The 20400-nt window shown below is 35.0% G+C and overlaps 1 protein-coding gene across 1 annotated transcript in view; it reads right to left on the bottom strand.

Annotated features, from left to right (window-relative positions):
* The window catches only part of SPOCK3 (SPARC (osteonectin), cwcv and kazal like domains proteoglycan 3), a 233268-nt gene that overhangs the window by 80319 nt on the left and 132549 nt on the right, over nucleotides 1-20400 (bottom strand). The window contains exon 5 of the mRNA XM_076336559.1: nucleotides 9307-9433. Within this exon, the coding sequence (XP_076192674.1) occupies nucleotides 9307-9433 (127 nt within the window). The remainder of the gene's footprint in view (nucleotides 1-9306; nucleotides 9434-20400) is intronic.

Here is a 20400-nt window from a genome sequence, read left to right as displayed (position 1 = left end):
CAGATCCAAGCTACAGATGCACAGAATGTCACTCAATGCTGAACGTACATGAGATCCTTGGTGTACCTCATTGCTGGCATTCCAAGTTCCCACTTCAAATTTGAAAATCAATATTCAAAGAAAAATTGAAAATGTGAGCAAAAACATTCAATTCTCCTAAACCATCATCTTAAAAACAGCTGACTATTTTGGTTCAAAATCAGCCAAGAAAGTTCTTCACTGATTTTCAGCAGACATGCAAATTTCTGAGTAATGGCAATGGTAAAATAAAAGTAATGGCAACGTTATAAAGCCTTATAAGAAGACACAAATGGCTTGTAAAAGCATGGAATATTTTGTTAAAAGAATCTGCTTATTGCTTATTAACATGCATTATCACTGTATTTTTAATGTGATACAGTTTCCTAAACCATGCTGGCTGATTGCATTACTAATTAAACAAGTTCAATTTATCTAATTATATCTAAGTTGAAATATTTATAAAGTTATATGTGAGCTAAAATAGCATCTAAAGGGCGTGCTCATTAGCCTTCAATTACAGGAAAAATAATGAAAGTAATAAAAGTAATGTGCATGGACCTAGCTAGTCCATGTTGGGTTATTCCGTCCAAGTTTCTAAGACATTTAAACTGTATGTCAACTGGGGGGAAAAAAAAAGAGAATGCAAAAAAAGAAATTCTGTAGTTACTTACATTTAAGTGAAACCTTCATCAGTGCACTACAGAATCACCCTTTGGATCAGAAGTTAGACACACCTAGGCACTCTCAGTTTTCTTACCATCACATTGCCTCTACAGCTCTCTACTCTGTTTTTTCGCCCACCTAAAAGCGTATGCTAAAATTCATTTGAACTCAAAGTACTAGATTTTATTTATTAAACAGTCCAAAACAGAAGGCTACATGTGCTGCCACTGAAGGAAACGTTTATGAAATTCCATGTTCATAATGGTTTTCATCCTGTCAGGGAAGAAACATGCTGTTGGGCAAGTGGGAGTTAATATTCCAAAGTATGGCTGTTTTTCCCGAGATTACATGTATCTTTTCTTGAACTTAAAGAGATATATCTTGCGTAGAGACACACAGAACTGTGCCTAAAACTTTCTACTTTTTGCTGTTAGTACTTAATTTCTAAAATACACAAAAGATTTCCCTGTTCTGTGTCAAACACATATGGATTAAAATCAGGAAAACAAAAAGCCAAGTCTTCATACGTCATGTTCTGAATGAAGAGCTAAACTTCTGTTATGGTGTCTGATGTTACTACTTGAAACTTCACAGTATTTCAGCTTCTTGCTACGTCTAAGTGCAACCTACATGAACAGTGTGTAAGAATATATTTTTTTTAAGCTAAACACTTTGTTCTGATTACTAAATTTAATTGCAAGTTCTAAAAAAATTTAATTTTAATAATTCCTTTTTCCTAGTAATTTTTACTTCATTTGCAGCTCTGTAGCTTTTTAAATGCTTACTGTTCTGTTAATTGCTAAAGAAAACCAAAATGGCTAAGTAATGTTAAGTACATCTTCTTTTGTGTCTGCTACATCTATGTTGTTCCAAAACCCTTCTTAAAGGGAAAAGTAGAATTAATTTTTAAGAAAAATAATGATTCAGAAAAAGAGAAAGAAATTAGAGCAAATATACATTTATTATAACTCTCCATAACACATGGTACATGGAACAGGCTGTTGTAAACCAACAAAATGATCCATGGGTCCACTGCTACTTGAGAAGCATATATTTAAATTCCACTATGACAAAGAGGAGACAAGGAGACATGTTCAAGGGGGGAAAAAAAAAAACAAACAAGGTCCCATGGTTCAGTGCACTGGGAAGTGATGTCTGGTTTAAATACACATGTAAAAACAAATGGTGCATCAGAATTAAAAGAAAATAGCAGAGGGAAAAAAAGGTAGATACCAGGCATTTAAGTTAGATTTCTGGCCTTTTTAGGGTAGGATGTAAAGCTGTCAGAGACACGAGAACAGAAATGCACCACTAAACTTCTTCCTTTCTAATAAGTGTTTACATGCATTTTCCATACCATCTCCTATACTGGCACACTCTTTGCAGTCTTCTTTCAGAGAATTATTACTGTAATATTTAAATGTTTTCACTGGGCCAAGACCTGAGCCAGTTTTCTTGTTTGCTGTTTGCCCCTTCCAATCTCATCTTCTTTAATCCCATTCTTAACATAGATTGTCTGCTACTAACTCTCAAAATTTGTTCCCTAGGCTGACATCATCTTGTTTCATGCCCAGTGTCTTTAACCACTCTCTCTCTTCCTTTATAAAAAGGTTCTTTTCAATTTTTTTCAAGAAAAATGCCCAAACAAAAGCCTTCCAAGATCATAAAAATCCTCTTATCCCACCCTAACTACCTCTCCAATTACTACGCTCTTCATCCTCCACTCCACTGAAACCATGCTCACTAATGAGCTTCTGTTTGGTAAATCTGAGACGATCTTCTCTTTTCATCCCCTTCTTGCAACCGACAGCTCATCACTATCTCTTTTCCACTGTTTTCTCAGGTGCCTTAATGTTTCAAACAGCTACACAAACTTAAGAACATTACTTATTGTCTCTTAATGTTCCAGATCCATCTTTCTATTGGTTTCTTTTCAGAACTGTTTTCTGCTCCCCACCATCACTCCACAAGCATAACTATGCCAGTGGCAGCTCCTGTGTTCAGCCCCTATGCATTTCTGCCTGCATACAGTGTTGATACATTCTCCTGGAAAAGAATTCTTGTGACAAAATGATTCTGATTATTTTAGCTGTAATTCTAGTTACAACATTTTGAATACTATATTCAAAAGATTAACTTCTGCTGGTTAAAGCTACCATTCAGAGCAAGACTGTTCTTTAATCCCCAGATAAGTGTGGATGTCTCTAATGCAACCTAACAGTTTAAGAAATCTGAATCTTTAACTGTCTTCTCAACTTCACTTGAAGTAATTTGACTTTTTCTTATTTTACTGGCTGTCCTGTTTGACAGTTAACATACAAATTTAGATTTTCATGAATAGGTTCTGAATCTGAGTTCTTTCTACATTCATTATTTTGTATCAGTATACTGCTGCTGTGATACGAGAGACATTTAATAAACACTGACACTTGTTTCACTTTCCCCTATTTGTCCTATTGTTTTATTGGTTTGTCCTTCCAGCCTAGATTGTTTCTAATCTAGAGAAAACTTAATACTATTTTAAAAAACAATGTAAAGGCATTACATAGATGAAGGCTTAAGAAAATGCTTTCCAGTCCATAATGTAGCATTTTTTAATTTTTATTGAAGTAATGAGTTTATGCAAATTTTAATGTAAATCCAATATATAATTTTATATTAAACAAACATAGTATTCTGGAAATGAAAAAACAGAACCAAATTCAATTCTTGTTAGTATAAATATGTCACCCTAGTCTAAGAAATACTGAGCTGCTCAGAATTTCAAAATATTGAAGGTTCTATGAAGTAATTTGTCATCTAAGCTACCACCTCCATTCTCTACAGCTTTAGCAGCTATTTATTTTGAATGCAGTTGATAAAAAGAGATCAGTTATATATAATTTGGAATTTTTAGTACATCAGCCTATTTGGAAAACTGGATTAAGTAAAGCGAGTCACCCTTCTGATGTTTCTCTGTCTTTTTTTGAATACCACATCCTATCAATTTGAAGGTTCCAGATAAAATTTCAGGCTTTACTGGCAAAACCCATTGATCGTGGAAGCTGGAAAAGCAGACAATCTCATTTCCTGATTTTTTATTATTAGCCTTTTTTAAGCATCTAAACAATAAACAAGGAGTTTCCAGTATTTCTGTGAAGACCAGTTTATCCTGATAAAGTATACTCCATGGATCGATCAATCAAGACACATTTTATCTCACTGACTACTGGTCATTCTCATTCAAGAAAGGTTTGTTTGGGGGGTTTTGTTTGGGGTTTTTTTTGGCAGGGGGAGAGAGTGGGACGGGAGCAGGGCTGGTCATGGTTTGTTTGGGTTTTTTTCATTTGCCAACAACTTTGTTTTATTTGCCAATGTACCTCAGCCACAAGTCCTTCACTGTAACAGTCCAATGTAGGTTTGGTCTGTAGAAGGCTTTAAAGTTACCCACTTGAACAGGGTGATTTTGGCTGGGTCTTGCTTGGGAACTGGACAGAGACACAAATCTTAATTTTGAGAGGCCCCTTTTGACAAAACCTACTTTTATTAGAAAAACAAATTGAAAGTATCCTACTTTCTGGTGCTGGCAGAGCACCTGAAAGAAGCTACTTCTTCCAGCTGCAAGAATATGGACCAGCATGCTGTCAAATATTTCAGAGAGATTATATTATTTTATTACTAAGGATGGCAGGCAATGATTTCACCTTATTTTTTTTGGCTACATTTCAACTGACAGTTAAGTCTACAGCAGATTGCTTAATAACAATGCAGATAAAAAACAAAAGGCATAGTGGATTAGCCCAATTTAAAAAGTAAGACTGACATACAGTGAATCAGGTTTGTGAAAATTACCTTCATTTACTATTACAAAATAGATAGATCAGATATTTCAACATTCTGACCTCTCATGATCTCTCACAAGAAAACAATCTGGAGTAATTTGAATAAAATAATCCTAGACATTATGGAAACTGAATACTTATGGTTTTAGCGCAATCTTTTCTGAAGTAGAAAGGAACTGTCAACAGCTCAGGCATGTGTCCTGAAAACTCACAATAAGCTAATAAATAAATTTAAATCCATTTAACTTTTATAATAGGACAATGTTTAAAATAACATCAAAGATTAAAAATGTTGATACTTATTTTTTATGCTTCCTCCAAACAAGCTGTCTTATACCAAACACACTGCTAAGGGATACAGATTATTAAGTAAAAGTCTTAGAAAACACCTGAAATGAATAAAAGCAGCAACAATTTTAAAAAGAAAAATGTTAAATATGGGATGCCCTGAGAATAAAAATCTAGGCATTTAGGTTAATGTAAAATTATAAACAAAATTTGGATAGAGTAAGCAACCAGTACCAAACTCTCCCCTCCACACACAGTGTGATTTTATCCACTGGCTCTCTTTCACCCTTCTAATGAGAAAGGAATCATAATTTGGGAGACTGAAGAAAGTATTTTAATATTAAAAAAATCTAAATCCACATACCTATCTATCTGTAAAGTATATCAAGAATTCATATCCTTTTTTCTACCTGTTTGCTTTTCTATACCTTTTCCATCTTAGTCCGAGAAGCTAGTTTAGACCCATTATTTTTGTAAAACATGATTTTTATTGCTATTTATGCCCATAGGGATGTCATCAATCACATGAAGTTTTCATAGGTAGGAGAAAAAATATTTCATAAAAAATTCACTGTCAATATGAAACCAGCTTAAGCAAATTGTTGCTAACAATAAAACTGATCTAGGACTTACTGCCAAGATGATCCTGGAATAAAATCATGGAGCAATGGGCATATTCTAAGGATTAATTTATTTCTGTGGTGGTTTTCTTTCAAAATACTCAAAATATTGCTCATTGATCTTATTTAAGGTTAGATTTTGTTAGTAGTGGGTCTACTTGTTGACCATGTTCAACCTAAGGGAGGAATCTTCAGCCTATTATACCAGAGCTGTAATTAAAATATGCAAAAACCACTCAAAATACAATTCATCTGATGTGTGACCGTATTTTTTTTTCCTAGTGGCCACTTTTCAGAAGGCCTAGTTATAATACAGTACAATATGGGAGAATTGTTCCAACAGAAGCATTCAAACCCGAGCATCATCATCTCATCCAGTTACACCGGCTTTACTGTATGCATGCTGGAGAGCACTGAGTTGCATCCCTGGGTAAAATAATGGCAGAAGGTAGGTTGCTGCCTCAAAACACCGCATTGGAGCTGCACTCCATGTCCTTTTATTTCCCTATTAATCCCAGAAAAGATGAAGCTAGAAACAGGCTGCAAAAGCTGTCCTGGCAGCAGTGACTGCATTTTCCCTGGCAAATAAATGGGGTGCCAAATACTTAGGGGTACCAAAGCCCTATGCTACAGCACTGCTTGAGAATTCCTAGAGTTAAAATCAATAATGCACTTTCAAGTGCCAAAGTTTAGAGAAATGCAGAAGGTAAAACTACACTAATGAAGTGTAAAACGCTTGCAGTATTATTTAAAGACTATTAACTAAAAATTGTTTCTAACACCACCCTGGTAAGGAAACGGCAGGATGTCTTTATACTGAATTTCTTCTCACATAATAATTAATGTTCACTTTGATTACTCAACATTTTAGCACATAATATTTTTATTTCAACATTATTGTAATGCTAATAATGATTATCTTACACCTGCTACTTTTCCTTTACACTGACTGCATGTGACTAATTGTGGGCTGAGAACACAGTAAAACTAACCTGGCCTGCTAAAATGAATGGGAAACAAAACATAAGGATGTTACCTGACTCTGGATGAGCTCAATTTAGAAATTAACCTTTCTTTCTGCATTGTCTACCTACCATATAATCTTTTCTTTTTTTCCCCAAAGCAAAAAACATGTATGAAATATCTATAGTTACATAATTTAACACAAACATTTGCATGGGCTTGGCCTGAAAAGGGAGGGCATACTCCCAAAGCAGCGTCCATCCAGTAACTGCCAGCTGCCTGGCTGTGTTCTACAATACTATTACTATTTACTGACTTGTTTTCAGAAAATGTATAATACAATTTGCCACGGTCATTGACAAATGCATTCTAAATACAAGAAAATTGCTATATAAACTTCTACTGGACCTTGATGACACAATGAAACTAAACTTTGCCTGGAGTAAAGGAACACAAATATTCATCTTTATGTCAATTTTTAAAATGACTGCTCCTGAAATAACCTTGCAAGGACCTCTATTTTGATGCAACTGAACCATGGAATATGAAACCATAACATTATCGAAAAGTAATACAAATAAATATTTATAGACTAATACAGATCTTCTGCGGTCATTAACTTTTTTTTAGCATTTTGCTGCCATAAACTTAGACTTGAAGTCTACCATTACGAGGTAGTGGAAGACAAAAGGAAAACCCTGCAAAAGCTCTCTAATGCTACATTACTTCTGCATTATATGTACGTAAGGGACATAGAGGCTGGATAGTATGTACTATTGCACTGACCTCAGCTCTGATATTGCACTGGAATGGATACAAAGAGTATCTATTTAACCCACTCATTTCTCATCATTCTGTCTGAGAAGCACACCCTCACCTTTAACATATGAACTGATGTAAAAATACCTGCATCTTATCGTTATTTGTAGTCTTCTGTACATCTACTTCAGACTAAACCATGAGAGGCCATAAGGGTCACTTCCGCCTACAGGACTATTCAGAATACAGCATTCCTGTATGATACTATAGGAAATAAGTAATGAGGTTAAAACTGGCTGTGATGTTTATATTACATTAGGAAGAATTTAGGGAGAGACTGTAATGGATAAAGTATACAGTATTTAAAAAAAATAAAATTGCTCATTCAGTATTACCTGTATCAAATTATCTACCTTGTCTACTTAAATTGCAAAATCGTAGACACTACTGTCTGTTTTATATCTACAGGCTAGGCTTGGGGCTTAAAGACTGACTGAACCTTCACATGGCACAGCAAAAGCCATGCTAAATGACAGTATCACCTAATGTCTAGTAAGATGCAAGCACATTTCAAGCTCTTGATAAATCATAGACAGGAGATTACTGTGAATGAAAATAAGAGTATTTTCAAATACCTAAATTAAAACTTTAAGTCATATCGTCACTGGAAAGGAGTTATTTTTCTGCTAAGCCAGAGTCCAAAATTCCTGTGTAGGGCCTCAGATATCCTGGTGTAAAGAGTTAGAATTTTTTTTATTATTATTATTTTTTTAAAGGAAAATCAAGATTCTTGACCAGTTCCCTACAACTAAATAATCAGTTTGCAAGAAGAACATTTTCTAATGTAAGATGTAGGATTGCGTAAAATTGTCAAGGTTGAGGAAGCACTAGTCATATTCTGATGCTTTTATCTTATCAAGAAGAAAATATCCTTGGAGAGGATACTTAGCGTTCAAGCCAATAGCCAGTCACTCCTGGAAACTCTAATCCTTTTTTGTAAAATTCAGACGTAGTTTGTGATTGCAGTAGAAAAACAAAAGAAAACTCATTACAGCAAATACTAACTCTGGAATCGTTAAATACTAGGAAATATCCTAAAACTATTTTGCTTAAAATGCTATATGGAATTTTTTTCTCTGTAAGTAATGAACACAGAGCTTCTGCATCTCCATCAATTTAATCTAGAACAATCAGCATTATTTTTATTACTATATTACTTTTGAAGCACTGGATATTTTCTACTTAGAAACATTTTGTTAGTGGAAGGACATGGTGTCAGAATGACAGAATACAGTAGCTCCTCTTGTACTACTGAATTGCATGCCGTTTGTGACAAAAATGGGTTCATCAAGAGCACACGTCTGTTTCTCCTAGAGAGGATTCAGTTGTTAATATGGGCTGAACATTCTTCTACTGAAAGTTTTAAGAGAGTATGCTAAACAAATTGATTTGTTTTCAGCATTATGAAGTCCCTCCACCTCCCAAGTTTCACCTGAGCACTGTACTAATGCAGTCCCATGGTTCCTGGACTTCAGCGTGACCAGCACAAAATCTTTTCTCCAAAAAAGACTGGCTACACTGACAGTAACATTTTTTAATTACTATTGCATCTCCAAATAAGTATGACAGAAAAGACAGGAGGGTTCAGGAACACAGAAGGAAGATTTGCTTACGGTCTTAAAATACAAAAAATTCTGTTGCAAAGCAAGATATGCAACAATTATTTACTTTATTACACTTTTTATCTGGGTATGTTACATCTATGCCTAGGTGCTTGCAATGTGAAGCATCCCCTCAGTGGTCACCTGGAAAATCTGACTTAACATGTTTATCCTACCCTAAACTGGGGACACACAACACTTCTTTCCTTATTCAAAACCCTGCCTTGCTGTCTGTTGCAGATAGACTTCACCTGGAGCTCCGTTATATTGTGCAGCACTCTTACACTGTGCTTCTTTGGGTACTACTGTTTCATGCTGCTTAGGATTTGCTACCATTTTGCTTTTTTGTCTTACAATATACTAGAATTGCTGTAGGTTGCAGTCTGTAATATATATTTTAGTCAAAACAAATAAATGCTGATTTGTGTTACAATACAGTACTTTATTTTCCAAGAGCTGGAATTGATGGGAACAATGAAAGAAAAATTTAGTTCTTTATTTAATTCTTACCTGAGAAGAATATGTGTGACCATCTGATCCACAAACAGGATTGGTATAAACTACTGGACACTGCTTGCAGTTTGATGAAATGGGACCACCCCTCCACTGTTTATGGCCTAAACCAGCCTCTTTCATACTGTAAGTAAACAAAAAGTATGTAATTCTGATAAGCAGTAGTAAAAATAGAACATATTCAGGGTATTTTAATGAGCCTTTACAAATAGTAAGCCATACATAATTTCAGCCATAAAGTTTTCTTCTAAGTAAAGAGCTGCCACAGTCTTTGGTATACACTCGCTCACCTTCGTACATTACTCACTGTAGTGATACTTGATACCTGTGTATTATTTCACTTTCTAAGACATCTTAGTAAAAAAAGATGATTAAGATGATGCTTTGGTGACTGTTACACTTATTGATCAGTGAAAGATGTCTGACTTGTGTGGTATTTACTTTTTTTATTGTTATTAAATAGTATGGATGGAGCTGTTGTATTAATACCGGTGTTTAACGAGGTAACATTTAAGTATTACAAAATGATACCATAAATACTTCTATAGAAACAGGTAGGTGGTCCTTCAGAGTACTGTTTGCCCCACTTTGACCACTGCCTTTCACAGCTTACATTTTGTAAAATTCAGATTCTAGCACCCAATGTAAAGTTCAAAGGAAAAAAAAAAGGTAATCCACTGGAGCACAGAATTGATCTGCATAAGTGTGTATGTGTATGCTTATACAAACAGGTAGATATAGCTAGATGGATCATTTTAACGCAGAAAAAAGCTATGCTGGGTCAGACCAGAAGTCTAACATAAGTTACTGATGCTTCCTTAGAATACTCTCCTAGCCTTCAGTAATTCATGGCATATGGCCATCCTCAGACAAACATGTTTTCGCTTTGTAGCTTTGAATTAATTTTTATTTCATGAATTTTTCCAATTGCTTTTTGCAACTATGAAAGCATTTAGCAGTCATTGTATCTTGAAACAGCTGTTTTATGACAGTTGCCCGATTCATAGACTGACCTACAGTATGCTTTATCTATTAATGACTTCCATATAAATAAGAAAATAGAACAATAACACATGATTTTTATACTGTGTTTTCTGCTTGGAATCTTAATGAGGAATCTAAAAATGATTAAGTTTAGAATACAGCAATGACTTATCAGGACACACTCAAGTAGTAAATGTTCAAAGTTATAAAAAACTCAAATCAAATCTTTAATGGAGCAGAACTCTTTCAGCTTGGTTCACCTACAGATAATCAAGAATTATTTTGCTAATTAGTCATGAATCACTGTTTGAGAAGAACTTGTCTGGTGTAATAAAAAAAAAAGAAATTAGAGAAAATAAACTCCTCATCCTCTGGTTTTGTGATGTGCAGAGTAAAAGGCTAAAAGCGCACACCTAGCAGTAAACTGGTGATGATCAAAACCAATACCCCGTTTCTCAGCTATGCTAATGTTTTTATGCTATTCATAATTTTGGCTGTAAATGTGGTCTTTAAGAAGAAAAGAAAAATCATGGAAGTTATAAGAAGTTCACATTCACATTATGTTTTGTGGCTAAATTTTGAACTGCATAGATTTTTTATAGTCTAAGCAGGGACCTGAAATGTTGTACACAGAAATTATCAGTTACTGTTGAAAAAGCCAGTAATAGCTTAAATTACATGTAGCATAATGAGTGGTAAAATATCCATACAGGAAGTTTTTAATGTCCATCAAGAAGCATAAAAAAAAAAGGAAACGATTCAAACATACCACCCTAATTAATAATAAATAACAATCCTTTCTGCTGAGTTGCATCATTTGAAGACTAAGTACAAACCATTTCATTTCTATTATAGTAAAGAAAAGCAAAGTTGAACTGTATCTTTGCTTATGTATAATATATAGAAATAATCTGAGTATTGCTGCTCCTCTCACGCAACTGAAGAGTTTCCCAATCATCCACACAAGCTCCAGCTTAATTAGACGGCTGCATCTTTCTCTTACTTCCTAGTTACTTTTATAGCTCACAATTTTCCAGAAGTGGCCCAGTAGCCTGAGGTTACTGACAGGACCAGAGTCCCAACTATCAACCTGATGCAATTTCTGTTTATCTGAGATACAGTAACTTTAAAACACCGCATAAATCAATTGCAAAAGTTCCAGACATCAACAGGGAGAACCCCATTAATATCAGCAAAAAACAGAAATCGGAAGCAGGATTTGTGAGATACACAGGGGCTGTTGAGTGTAGATGCTTAAAATATTTCAAAGAAAGGACTAGTGGTTATTAAGAGGGTTTTAGCACATCTGCACCCTTGTACATGCCCTCAATGAAGTTAAAAGACAAAAAAAGACAGAGGGAAGGAAAAAAAAAAGAAAAAAGCCCTTTTAGATGGAGGAAAATGGGTAAGTAAAATCACCTAAAGGAAGGAAAATAGAATGATGTGTCTCAGGAAGGACCACAACAGGGGTGGACGCGAGAACAAGCTCAGGACATAAAAATTGCAGGTCTGTGACAACCAGCGGAGAGCTATGAAGAAAATGGAAAATATTTTATATTTTATAATACAAAAATATTTTAATATAAAATAAAAACATTTTAAATTTTATATCAATATATTTATGCATTAATATTATATTAATATTTATATTAATTTTTATAAAATTAAATATATAATATATGAAATATTATTTAATATAAAAATATAATATAAAATATATTTTGTTATATATAAAAATATAACCTCTGCTTTGCTAGGCTTTTAAATGCAAGCTGTCCCAGGGTACTCAATTTAGGGTGAAGAGAGTCAAGATCACACCTCTCCTATGAAGAAAGGCTGAGAGTTGGGGTTGTTCAGCCTCGAGAAGAGAAGGCTTCGGGAAGACCTTATTGCAGCCTGTCAGTACTTAAAGGGGGGTTATAAGAAAGATGGCGGCAGACTTTTTAGCAGGGCCTGTTGCGACAGGACAAGGGGGAATGGCTTTAAACTAAAGGGGGGTAGATTTAGACTAGATACAAGGAAGAAATTTTTTACGCTGAGGGTGGTGAAACACTGCCTCAGGTTGCCCAGAGAGGTGGTGGATGCCCCATCCCTGGAAACATTCAAGGTCAGGCTGGACAGGGCTCTGAGCAACCTGATCTAGTTGAAGATGTCCCTGCCCACGGCAGGGGGGGTTGGACTAGATGACCTTTAAAGGTCCCTTCCAACCCAAACTGTTCTATGATTCTATGATTCCTGTTATACACAGAACTCACCTGAGACCTTCAGCAAATCACTCTTTTCAGACTCTTGGTTTCTATAGAACTAATGATAATTTTCTACAAAACAGAAATATCTGTATTTTCCAAACTTGGAATAGAAGGTATAATGATAGACAAATTATAAATAATGATACTTTGAAGGTATCAATCCAGAGATACCTGGTCATGGAAATGCTGTGGATAGACATCTGTTCAGAAGCTTTAGTACAATGATGCAGAAACTAGATTCTGTATTATCATAGCTGCCAAAGAGCTATTTTTTGATTGTCAGTCACCAAGATGACAGGAAAATATGAAAAGTCAATTAAAAACATTTTTAATACTAGTTATGGTACATACATGCATTTCATAAAATATATTTATAACGCCTTTTACTTTGGTACTCAAACATTTCCTTTCACCATTATTTCATTGCATTAGATTTGTTCCTGTTGACTATTTCCTTGTTACCAGGTGTCGTGCTTATTTTTTTTACAGCTAGGCAATGAGCATACATACAAACTATTGACATGGAAATAACTGAGAAACTACTGTGATGATATACATCATCTTGAATTAAGATCATTGGTGTATGTCCACAATGTCATGAAGTAAGATAAAGACTGCTTAACTACAATATAAATAATTTGTTACCATTTACTTGAGACAGCAGATAAAGCAATGTAATGTTACGTTTTAAAATGTTAAGAGGAAAAGAAATAGTAAACAAAGAAATCAGTTACTTTGCTATAAGAAATCACTCTTCTTTTTCACTTTTGTATTTATTATTTTTCGATTCAACATGCAAGAAGAAAACCCAGATCACTGCAACTTGCAGTTACTAAAATTCTGCCATTTAATTTTGTGATTCTACTGCAGTCACTATAAATGTTCTTGCGTTTGTCAGTATTTTGCCACAATGAATGTATGATGCCACATAAAAATCAACCTCTTCCACTGACAATTTTTATACTTCTAAATTTCCTGAAAAGGGCTTTGGGATCCGTCTAGTAATAAAATAACTATTACTGAATACACAAGCTCCACCTTATCTGACATTGTTGACACCCGAAGGGTAAAATTAAATATATGGGTTTAATTTACCAGCAACACTTGCGATTGCATTAATTTGCATACACCAAATTGTGCATATGCTTTTAGACTGCATATGCAACTGCATGCCTAGAAACATAATTAGCCAATCTGCCCAATTACTCTAGCCTATGTACCTGTTTGCATACATAAACTTACCTTTCTGTATACACAGTGATCGTGCCTGCAAATACTTTGAGAATGCTTAATGTAACTCACTGGAAATTTAGCTGCAAGCAACTCGTCAGCAATGTGACTTATTTAATGATATCTATAAAACACGAGTGCCCAATTCACTTGAAAAAAAACAATTATTTTATAGGTAGATTTGAGAATCTTCAAATACAGGTCTTCAAATACAGACTGACAGAAACAAATCTGAGTTACTAAAAATCTAATCTTTCAAAGAACTCCTGTAACTCTTCTCTGATAACTACAGTTACACTTTTTAGAGATTTTAGAATTATTCCAATTTAGAAACTGCCTGATTATGTTTTGCCATGGCCTTTGGGGGACACAATCAGGCTGTGTCAGATTAACATAATCAGAAAAAACACTTGTATTGCAAAATCTAATTTGCTTTCATTAGAGTTGACTGGATTTCCTTTAAAGTTCCCTTTTCATGTGGAAGCATCCTGGAAGAAAACTATAGCTGTCAATATATTGTTGAGATGTTTCTTTCAAATGTCAAAAGAAACCAAGACATTATTGCCAGTCTCTGTGTGTGTATGTTTGTATTATTTTGACTTGTTTCATCATTTTGCACTATTCCTAACAAATACAAGAAAAATCTGTCTTAAGAAACTAACAATAATTGAACGAATCTGAGACAAATGAAGTGCAAAGGTTAATAAAGTTAATATGAGAATCAAAATACAATACATTTTAGCAACTTTAAAGTAACAGGGTTGGCAAGATGTTTGTATTTATTGATGGACTGTCATAATGCTTAGCAGGTGCATGTGAGATTATATAAATTCAGCTATTGTTTTTCCCCAGCATCTGCACCCAAGACATTAGATTAGAAAATTATGTATGATTTATCATTTTTGTCAGGATCACTAAGCATACACACTCAATATTATTTCAGAATTTAGAAGAATATTTCTTTCTGTGCATTTAAAAAGAAAATGCTATTTACTCATTTGCACCAGAGAAGGAAAACAAGTAGATATGTTAAAGATACAAATTCTTACTACATCCTTCCACCTACATTTATTATTAAAAAGATAAGTTTACACTTTAAGGTAGTTTCTTGCCCTGTTGTCATACAGCTCCATTATTTTCAGTACCATTCTGCCTACTTTTGCCAAGCAAAGAAACCAGTATTTTATTCTAAATGTCTATATAATAAACTAAAATCTAAACAAAACAGCCTTATGTATTTTAAAAAAACAGTTTTAGGTAATGCTGTTGAAATTTCTTGGAACAGTATTTGCTTCATTTTGATTGAGTGAAGTTAGCTAGTATAGCATTTTAATGAGACAGAAAAGCAAAGAATGCACAGCAACACAGAAATTAGTCTTCTCATTATTTAACTTATCTGGAGTTGCTTGAGAGGTGAAAGGGAGCCTAATATACGAACAGCTGAATGCAGTGCTCACACCAACCTTCTCTTCCATTAGGTTGGCAAATGATACCAGCATTTCAAGGAGTAATTTGTTAGAAATTACTATGTAAATCACCAGGGGAGGGAGGTGGTGAAGATTCAAGGTGTTAAAATATAAAAAGTGCCTATTAGAGATATCAGTACTGTATGATTTTTTTTTTTTTAAAAAGGTTATCAGCACAAAGTAGACTGAAGGTTTTTCTTAGGACCTCTCAAATTGCTGCACTTGTAATTTACTTAGTTAAGCATTGATTAGCACATTTTTCTAACACACTTAAAATATAACTTACAAAGAAGGAACAACATTAAAAAAAGCTTGAGTCAAAATCATTACATGTTCTCATAGTTTTCTGATCAGAACTGCTACATGGTTGGTCACATCTTTAGGAGACATACAGCTACAAAAAAATTATAAAGAAAATCCAAATTACCTAAATGAAGAAAAAAAAGAGACTTAGCGTAGGTAATTGGCAGATAATGGGCAAAAAAGGGAAAGGAAACCTGGCTTAGAGTCTTAGACTTAAAAAAAAGTTATCAGAGATGGTTTTACCAAGGCCCCCAACTTCCAGATGGTAGTCAATTATGTATATGTGGTGTTAAAAAAGCTAGTCCATGGTAAGAGAACTCTATTGAAATCTGAAGGAAAAGTTGACCTCTGTAGAAAAGGTTCCAAATATTCTTTCCAAATTGTAACAGCCAGTAGCTCTTCTGAGCTCAACATCTCGGAGTCCTCCCTCCCAGTCGTAGCTATTCCTTAAAAAGTTCTGATTAAAAACTTTTGTTTTAGTTAAAGACCAAAGACAGAAAAAGGATGTTCAAATATTGTCTAGAGACAATGACAGAATATGGACTTGTTAAAGGATTAAGAACATGGTTGTACTAGAAGAGATAGCAAGTAACTGCATCAGAATCCTTTTCTCTCACCTCCATAAATATAAATTCTCTTCCTTCCCAGCTGGCACTATTCCCAAACACCCTAGGAAAATTAGTAAAATCTAGATGGCAAAAATGAGCGCATTCTTTGCACTCCTCCTGTCTTTCACTTCTTCCAGCATAGACCCCAGACTAGAGATAGCACTCTCTGGCGTCCCAGTTCTAGAGACCATGATTTGTCCGTTATTATCTACACATTATCTAAAACACGCATTTATATATATTGTAAAGTCAGAAATATAATAAATTTCCACTAAAGTTCAGCATTATTTATGGATATGCCTACTGTGTTCCTATGAAATGATCTGACATAGTTACATGCATTCCCTATATATTTAACTAGAAATGGTCACATACACATATCTGAAGCAGATTTTGCTTGGCAAATACTGGAGATGTGGAAAGCATTCATGCATATCACAGACTATTTTCTGTCACAGAAAATTCTGTCACTGCACTCAAACCTTTGTAAAGATAGAGACGTAAGTTGACCCTTAATATCTGTAATAACTCTTACATTCTCTGTTTAAACTAGCAGATACATAACATTACATCAGTAAAAACAAGTGAGGTACATGAGCACAAACAGTATCTCAATTATGAGACTATTAAACAAATGAGTATTTACCATTTTGAACACTTCACGCTTTGAACACAACAAACAAATTTGTTTGTTTGTTTGTTTGTATGAACGGTTATAAAGTATTGTTGAAGATAAGGAACAAGACTGCATTTTCCCATAGAATATCAGTATTATAGATGTTGTATTTCAACACCAGAAATGTTGAATTCCTTGAAATCTGCGTAAGATCAAAACCATATTCTCACCTAGTGATACTGGAGACATCCTTCATCCTTATTTTTATCGCTTCAGAATACATACTGAACTACTTAGTGGATAATCAGGTCAGGAGACAGCAGAGTCCAAGGGGTTTTGTTTGTTTTAATAAGAAAGCCACAGATTTAAGTAATTTCCCGAGCCACAGAAGCTGTCAAAACTTTAGATTCACCCACTAAGGGTGAGAGTTGAGCATAAACCATCTTCTCATTGTCTCTAAGAAGGAAATCTGGACATGCAGGTCAATGGAGCACCAAAGCACACTCCATCACTCCATCAGTATCTGCAGTTCAGAACATCAGAAAGGAAGAATGGCACATATTTCACGGAGTTAACTCACAGCTAACTGCCTAGCTTTCCTCCTAAGGACTGAGGTTTTGATATGGCATGGCTGAATAACTTTGGCTCAAACTTCTGAGTAGACTACTAAATTGTGAGAAAGAGCGATGAGAAATTATGTAGAGTGGAACCATGCAATATAAGAAAGGTAAAACTGCAGACAGAACTAAGATTGTTGAGACAAGGTCAGTCAGGGGTGGGGGGAAAACAAGGCACAAGTATTAAAAGTTATAAAATCATAAAAGGAAAAAACAGAGTCAGAAGTTTAAACTGATCCTCAGTTTAAACAACGCTGAGGATCAGCCCATTTCAAGGAGCAATGGCAGTCAACACTTACACTTGATTGAACTGTCTGGCCAGCAAGGACTCATTGGGTATCTTGCAAGAGGCGGAGAGCATCTTCACGTTTAGTCTGACAGCAAATTAGTCCTAGCTATATATTGTGTCTATTTGACAAGAAATATTTTTGTACTTTTAGGTAGCATGTATCCTACTTACAGAGCCTTTGTGCACTGTAAAAATTGATTGATCAAAGTGGTCCAGAGAGGGAAGATTATAACTACAGGTTCAGAAGTAAAGAACACAGTGGAAGAAAAACTTGGACAAAGCAGGCATTTGCACATGGCAGAGCGATTCACCTATCACAGGAATTCTGATTTGGCTCTTCAGCATAGTTATTTCAGCCTCCAACATGAGATATATGATGAATTCTTCTATATTGTATAAAAAAACCCACTACCTCTAGAAGACAGTTAAACTCTGTATTGGTTGATCTCTAGTATATTCATGTATTTTTCAGTTCCTTAAACGTTGGCAGTTTTGTTACATCTGTAATTTCTTTCAACAAAACAAGAGGAAACACCAGATTTTTATTTTCTTTTATTTTTTTCTTACAGTAAAGGATCTCATTTCTCTAGAGGCTCTTTTCTATGCAGGCATCCATTTGACATCATATGAATGCACAGGATGTCCAAATGACTGTGCCATCTAGAGGCCACACTGAGAAATCCTCTTATCACTGATCATTACTTAGCAACGATCATTACTTAACAGATACATGCAATATAAGGAGGTAAAAAACTGATATATGCTGGGAGACAAGTTAATTCCCTACATCCTTCAAAGCTGACATCTTCAAATACAAACCTGATGTTTTATAACTTCTACAGTACAATGGTCAGTGAATTCTCATCGAGCAAAGTTAAGATGAAACATTTTTCATTTACATCAGTTCTGTGTAGATTAGGATTTAAAGATTGTAGATAAAATCCTGCTCCTGTTGAATTCAATAAGAAAACTCCTATTGACTTCCAGTGAGCGACAGTTTCAGTCTGTTGCATTAGGCTTCACGTATCACAACTACAGTTCAGGATGCTATGTTTCTATAGCAACAAGAGAAAGATTCCTAAAGATTATAAAGGCCTTTGGGACTAATTCAGCAGTATTAGAGATAGACCTTGGATCACCGAATAACACAGAACTCTTCCAATGAACACAACTGATATATCTGCATTAGCAAACAACTACTACCGGATTACACATACAGAGTCAAACACCTGGTGCTTAGAACCTAATCCCATGCTTTTGGGGGAGAGGGGAGCGATGGGTTGATTTGCTGTTTAGTTTTTTAACTTTGCACTTGCTCTAGTGTGGCACACTGCACACATTAGGTACGATCCTGGAGCACATCTCTCGGTCTTTTTCATTGGAAATGAATCCACTGCATATACCCTGAGAGCCACACCACTATTAAAACCAAAGCAAGGTAAGTGAGATGATCAGATTTTCACACAGTAGCATTGAACCAAGACACTGATGTAGACATATGGGGGGTTTTGCTGCTTTGGTTTTAAGCTTCAGTTTTTCCTTCTCCTCCTTTTTTTTTTAAGCATGTTTTTTGAGGAACAAAAAAAATTCTTTCCAAAAGAACATTACATTACTCTTCTTATTAGCTTCATTGCACCCCAAATCAACCAGTCCATAATATCAGTAAAAGAAAGAAGAGCTCACTGAAATACAGAAGACTAGTAAAATTACTCCTATTCTTTCAACATTTTTTGTTGTCAATGAGTACAACAATTTATCAAGTTTGTGTCTCTGTAAATTACAGCTTCACTGTCAGAACTCTGTATCTTCTAAGGACCAAATTGCCCTCCCCACAACACATAAAATGCCACCAGCTAATTTGTGCCAGCATGTCCTACACTCTCTTGTCCCCCACTTTTTCCCCAGGCTCCACGGAGACTGAAGAAAGGTCCATGAACCTATAAAGGAAGAAAAAGTTGGCAGACACACAGAAACCTGCTAAGACCCAATGCCCACATCCATCCATACTCAGCAATGATTCCTATAGATTACATACACAAACAGGGGCCTTCACTTTTGTTTCCTCCCTTTTCATCGTGAAAGTTATTTCTTCAGCAGGTTCCTAGCAGCAGATGCAGCCAAAAGGGCTACAGCAATATAATTCAAAAAAAACCCCATGGCACTGACAAGTAAAATCAAACTGCTGGAATACAGACTGCTAAAGAATCATACGCTTTGCATCCAGACTCTGCAATATCCACACAGTTTGAGGCAAATTCTTTTTCTCTTTCAGATATCTTACACAACAATGCAGAAGGCAATCTCTCTAACAGTTACTTGCTTATCCTAAATTGTTAGTTCTGTGCAGAGCAAAACTAAAACCAATACAATGATCTGGGTTGACACCTACTTTAGCAATCATGATAAAAACCTGCTGGGTTTAATAGAGATAAATTACTACAGCAAATAATGATTCCTGCCAAAATACATCATAAAATGATACAGCAAAGCTGAGGCCAAAAGAAAGAGTTAATAATGATTCATATGATAGTCGGAACAACTGTCAAGTTTTCAAGGATTACTGTTTTCAGAAACTGTACAAAACATAAAAAGACCCTTGTACATGAAAGAAGTTTTACTATAATCAAAGCCCTGTGTATATTCACTATGCAAAGCATTAATGTCACTCAAGGGCTGATTATTTTTTTTTCCTCTCTAATGCAATATTTTGAAGGGAAGTGTAGGGATAT

The sequence above is a fragment of the Aptenodytes patagonicus genome, chromosome 4, assembly GCF_965638725.1.
Source record: "Aptenodytes patagonicus chromosome 4, bAptPat1.pri.cur, whole genome shotgun sequence".
NCBI classification, from domain to species: Eukaryota; Metazoa; Chordata; class Aves; order Sphenisciformes; family Spheniscidae; genus Aptenodytes; species Aptenodytes patagonicus.
This window is presented reverse-complemented; position numbering and strand designations above follow the sequence as displayed.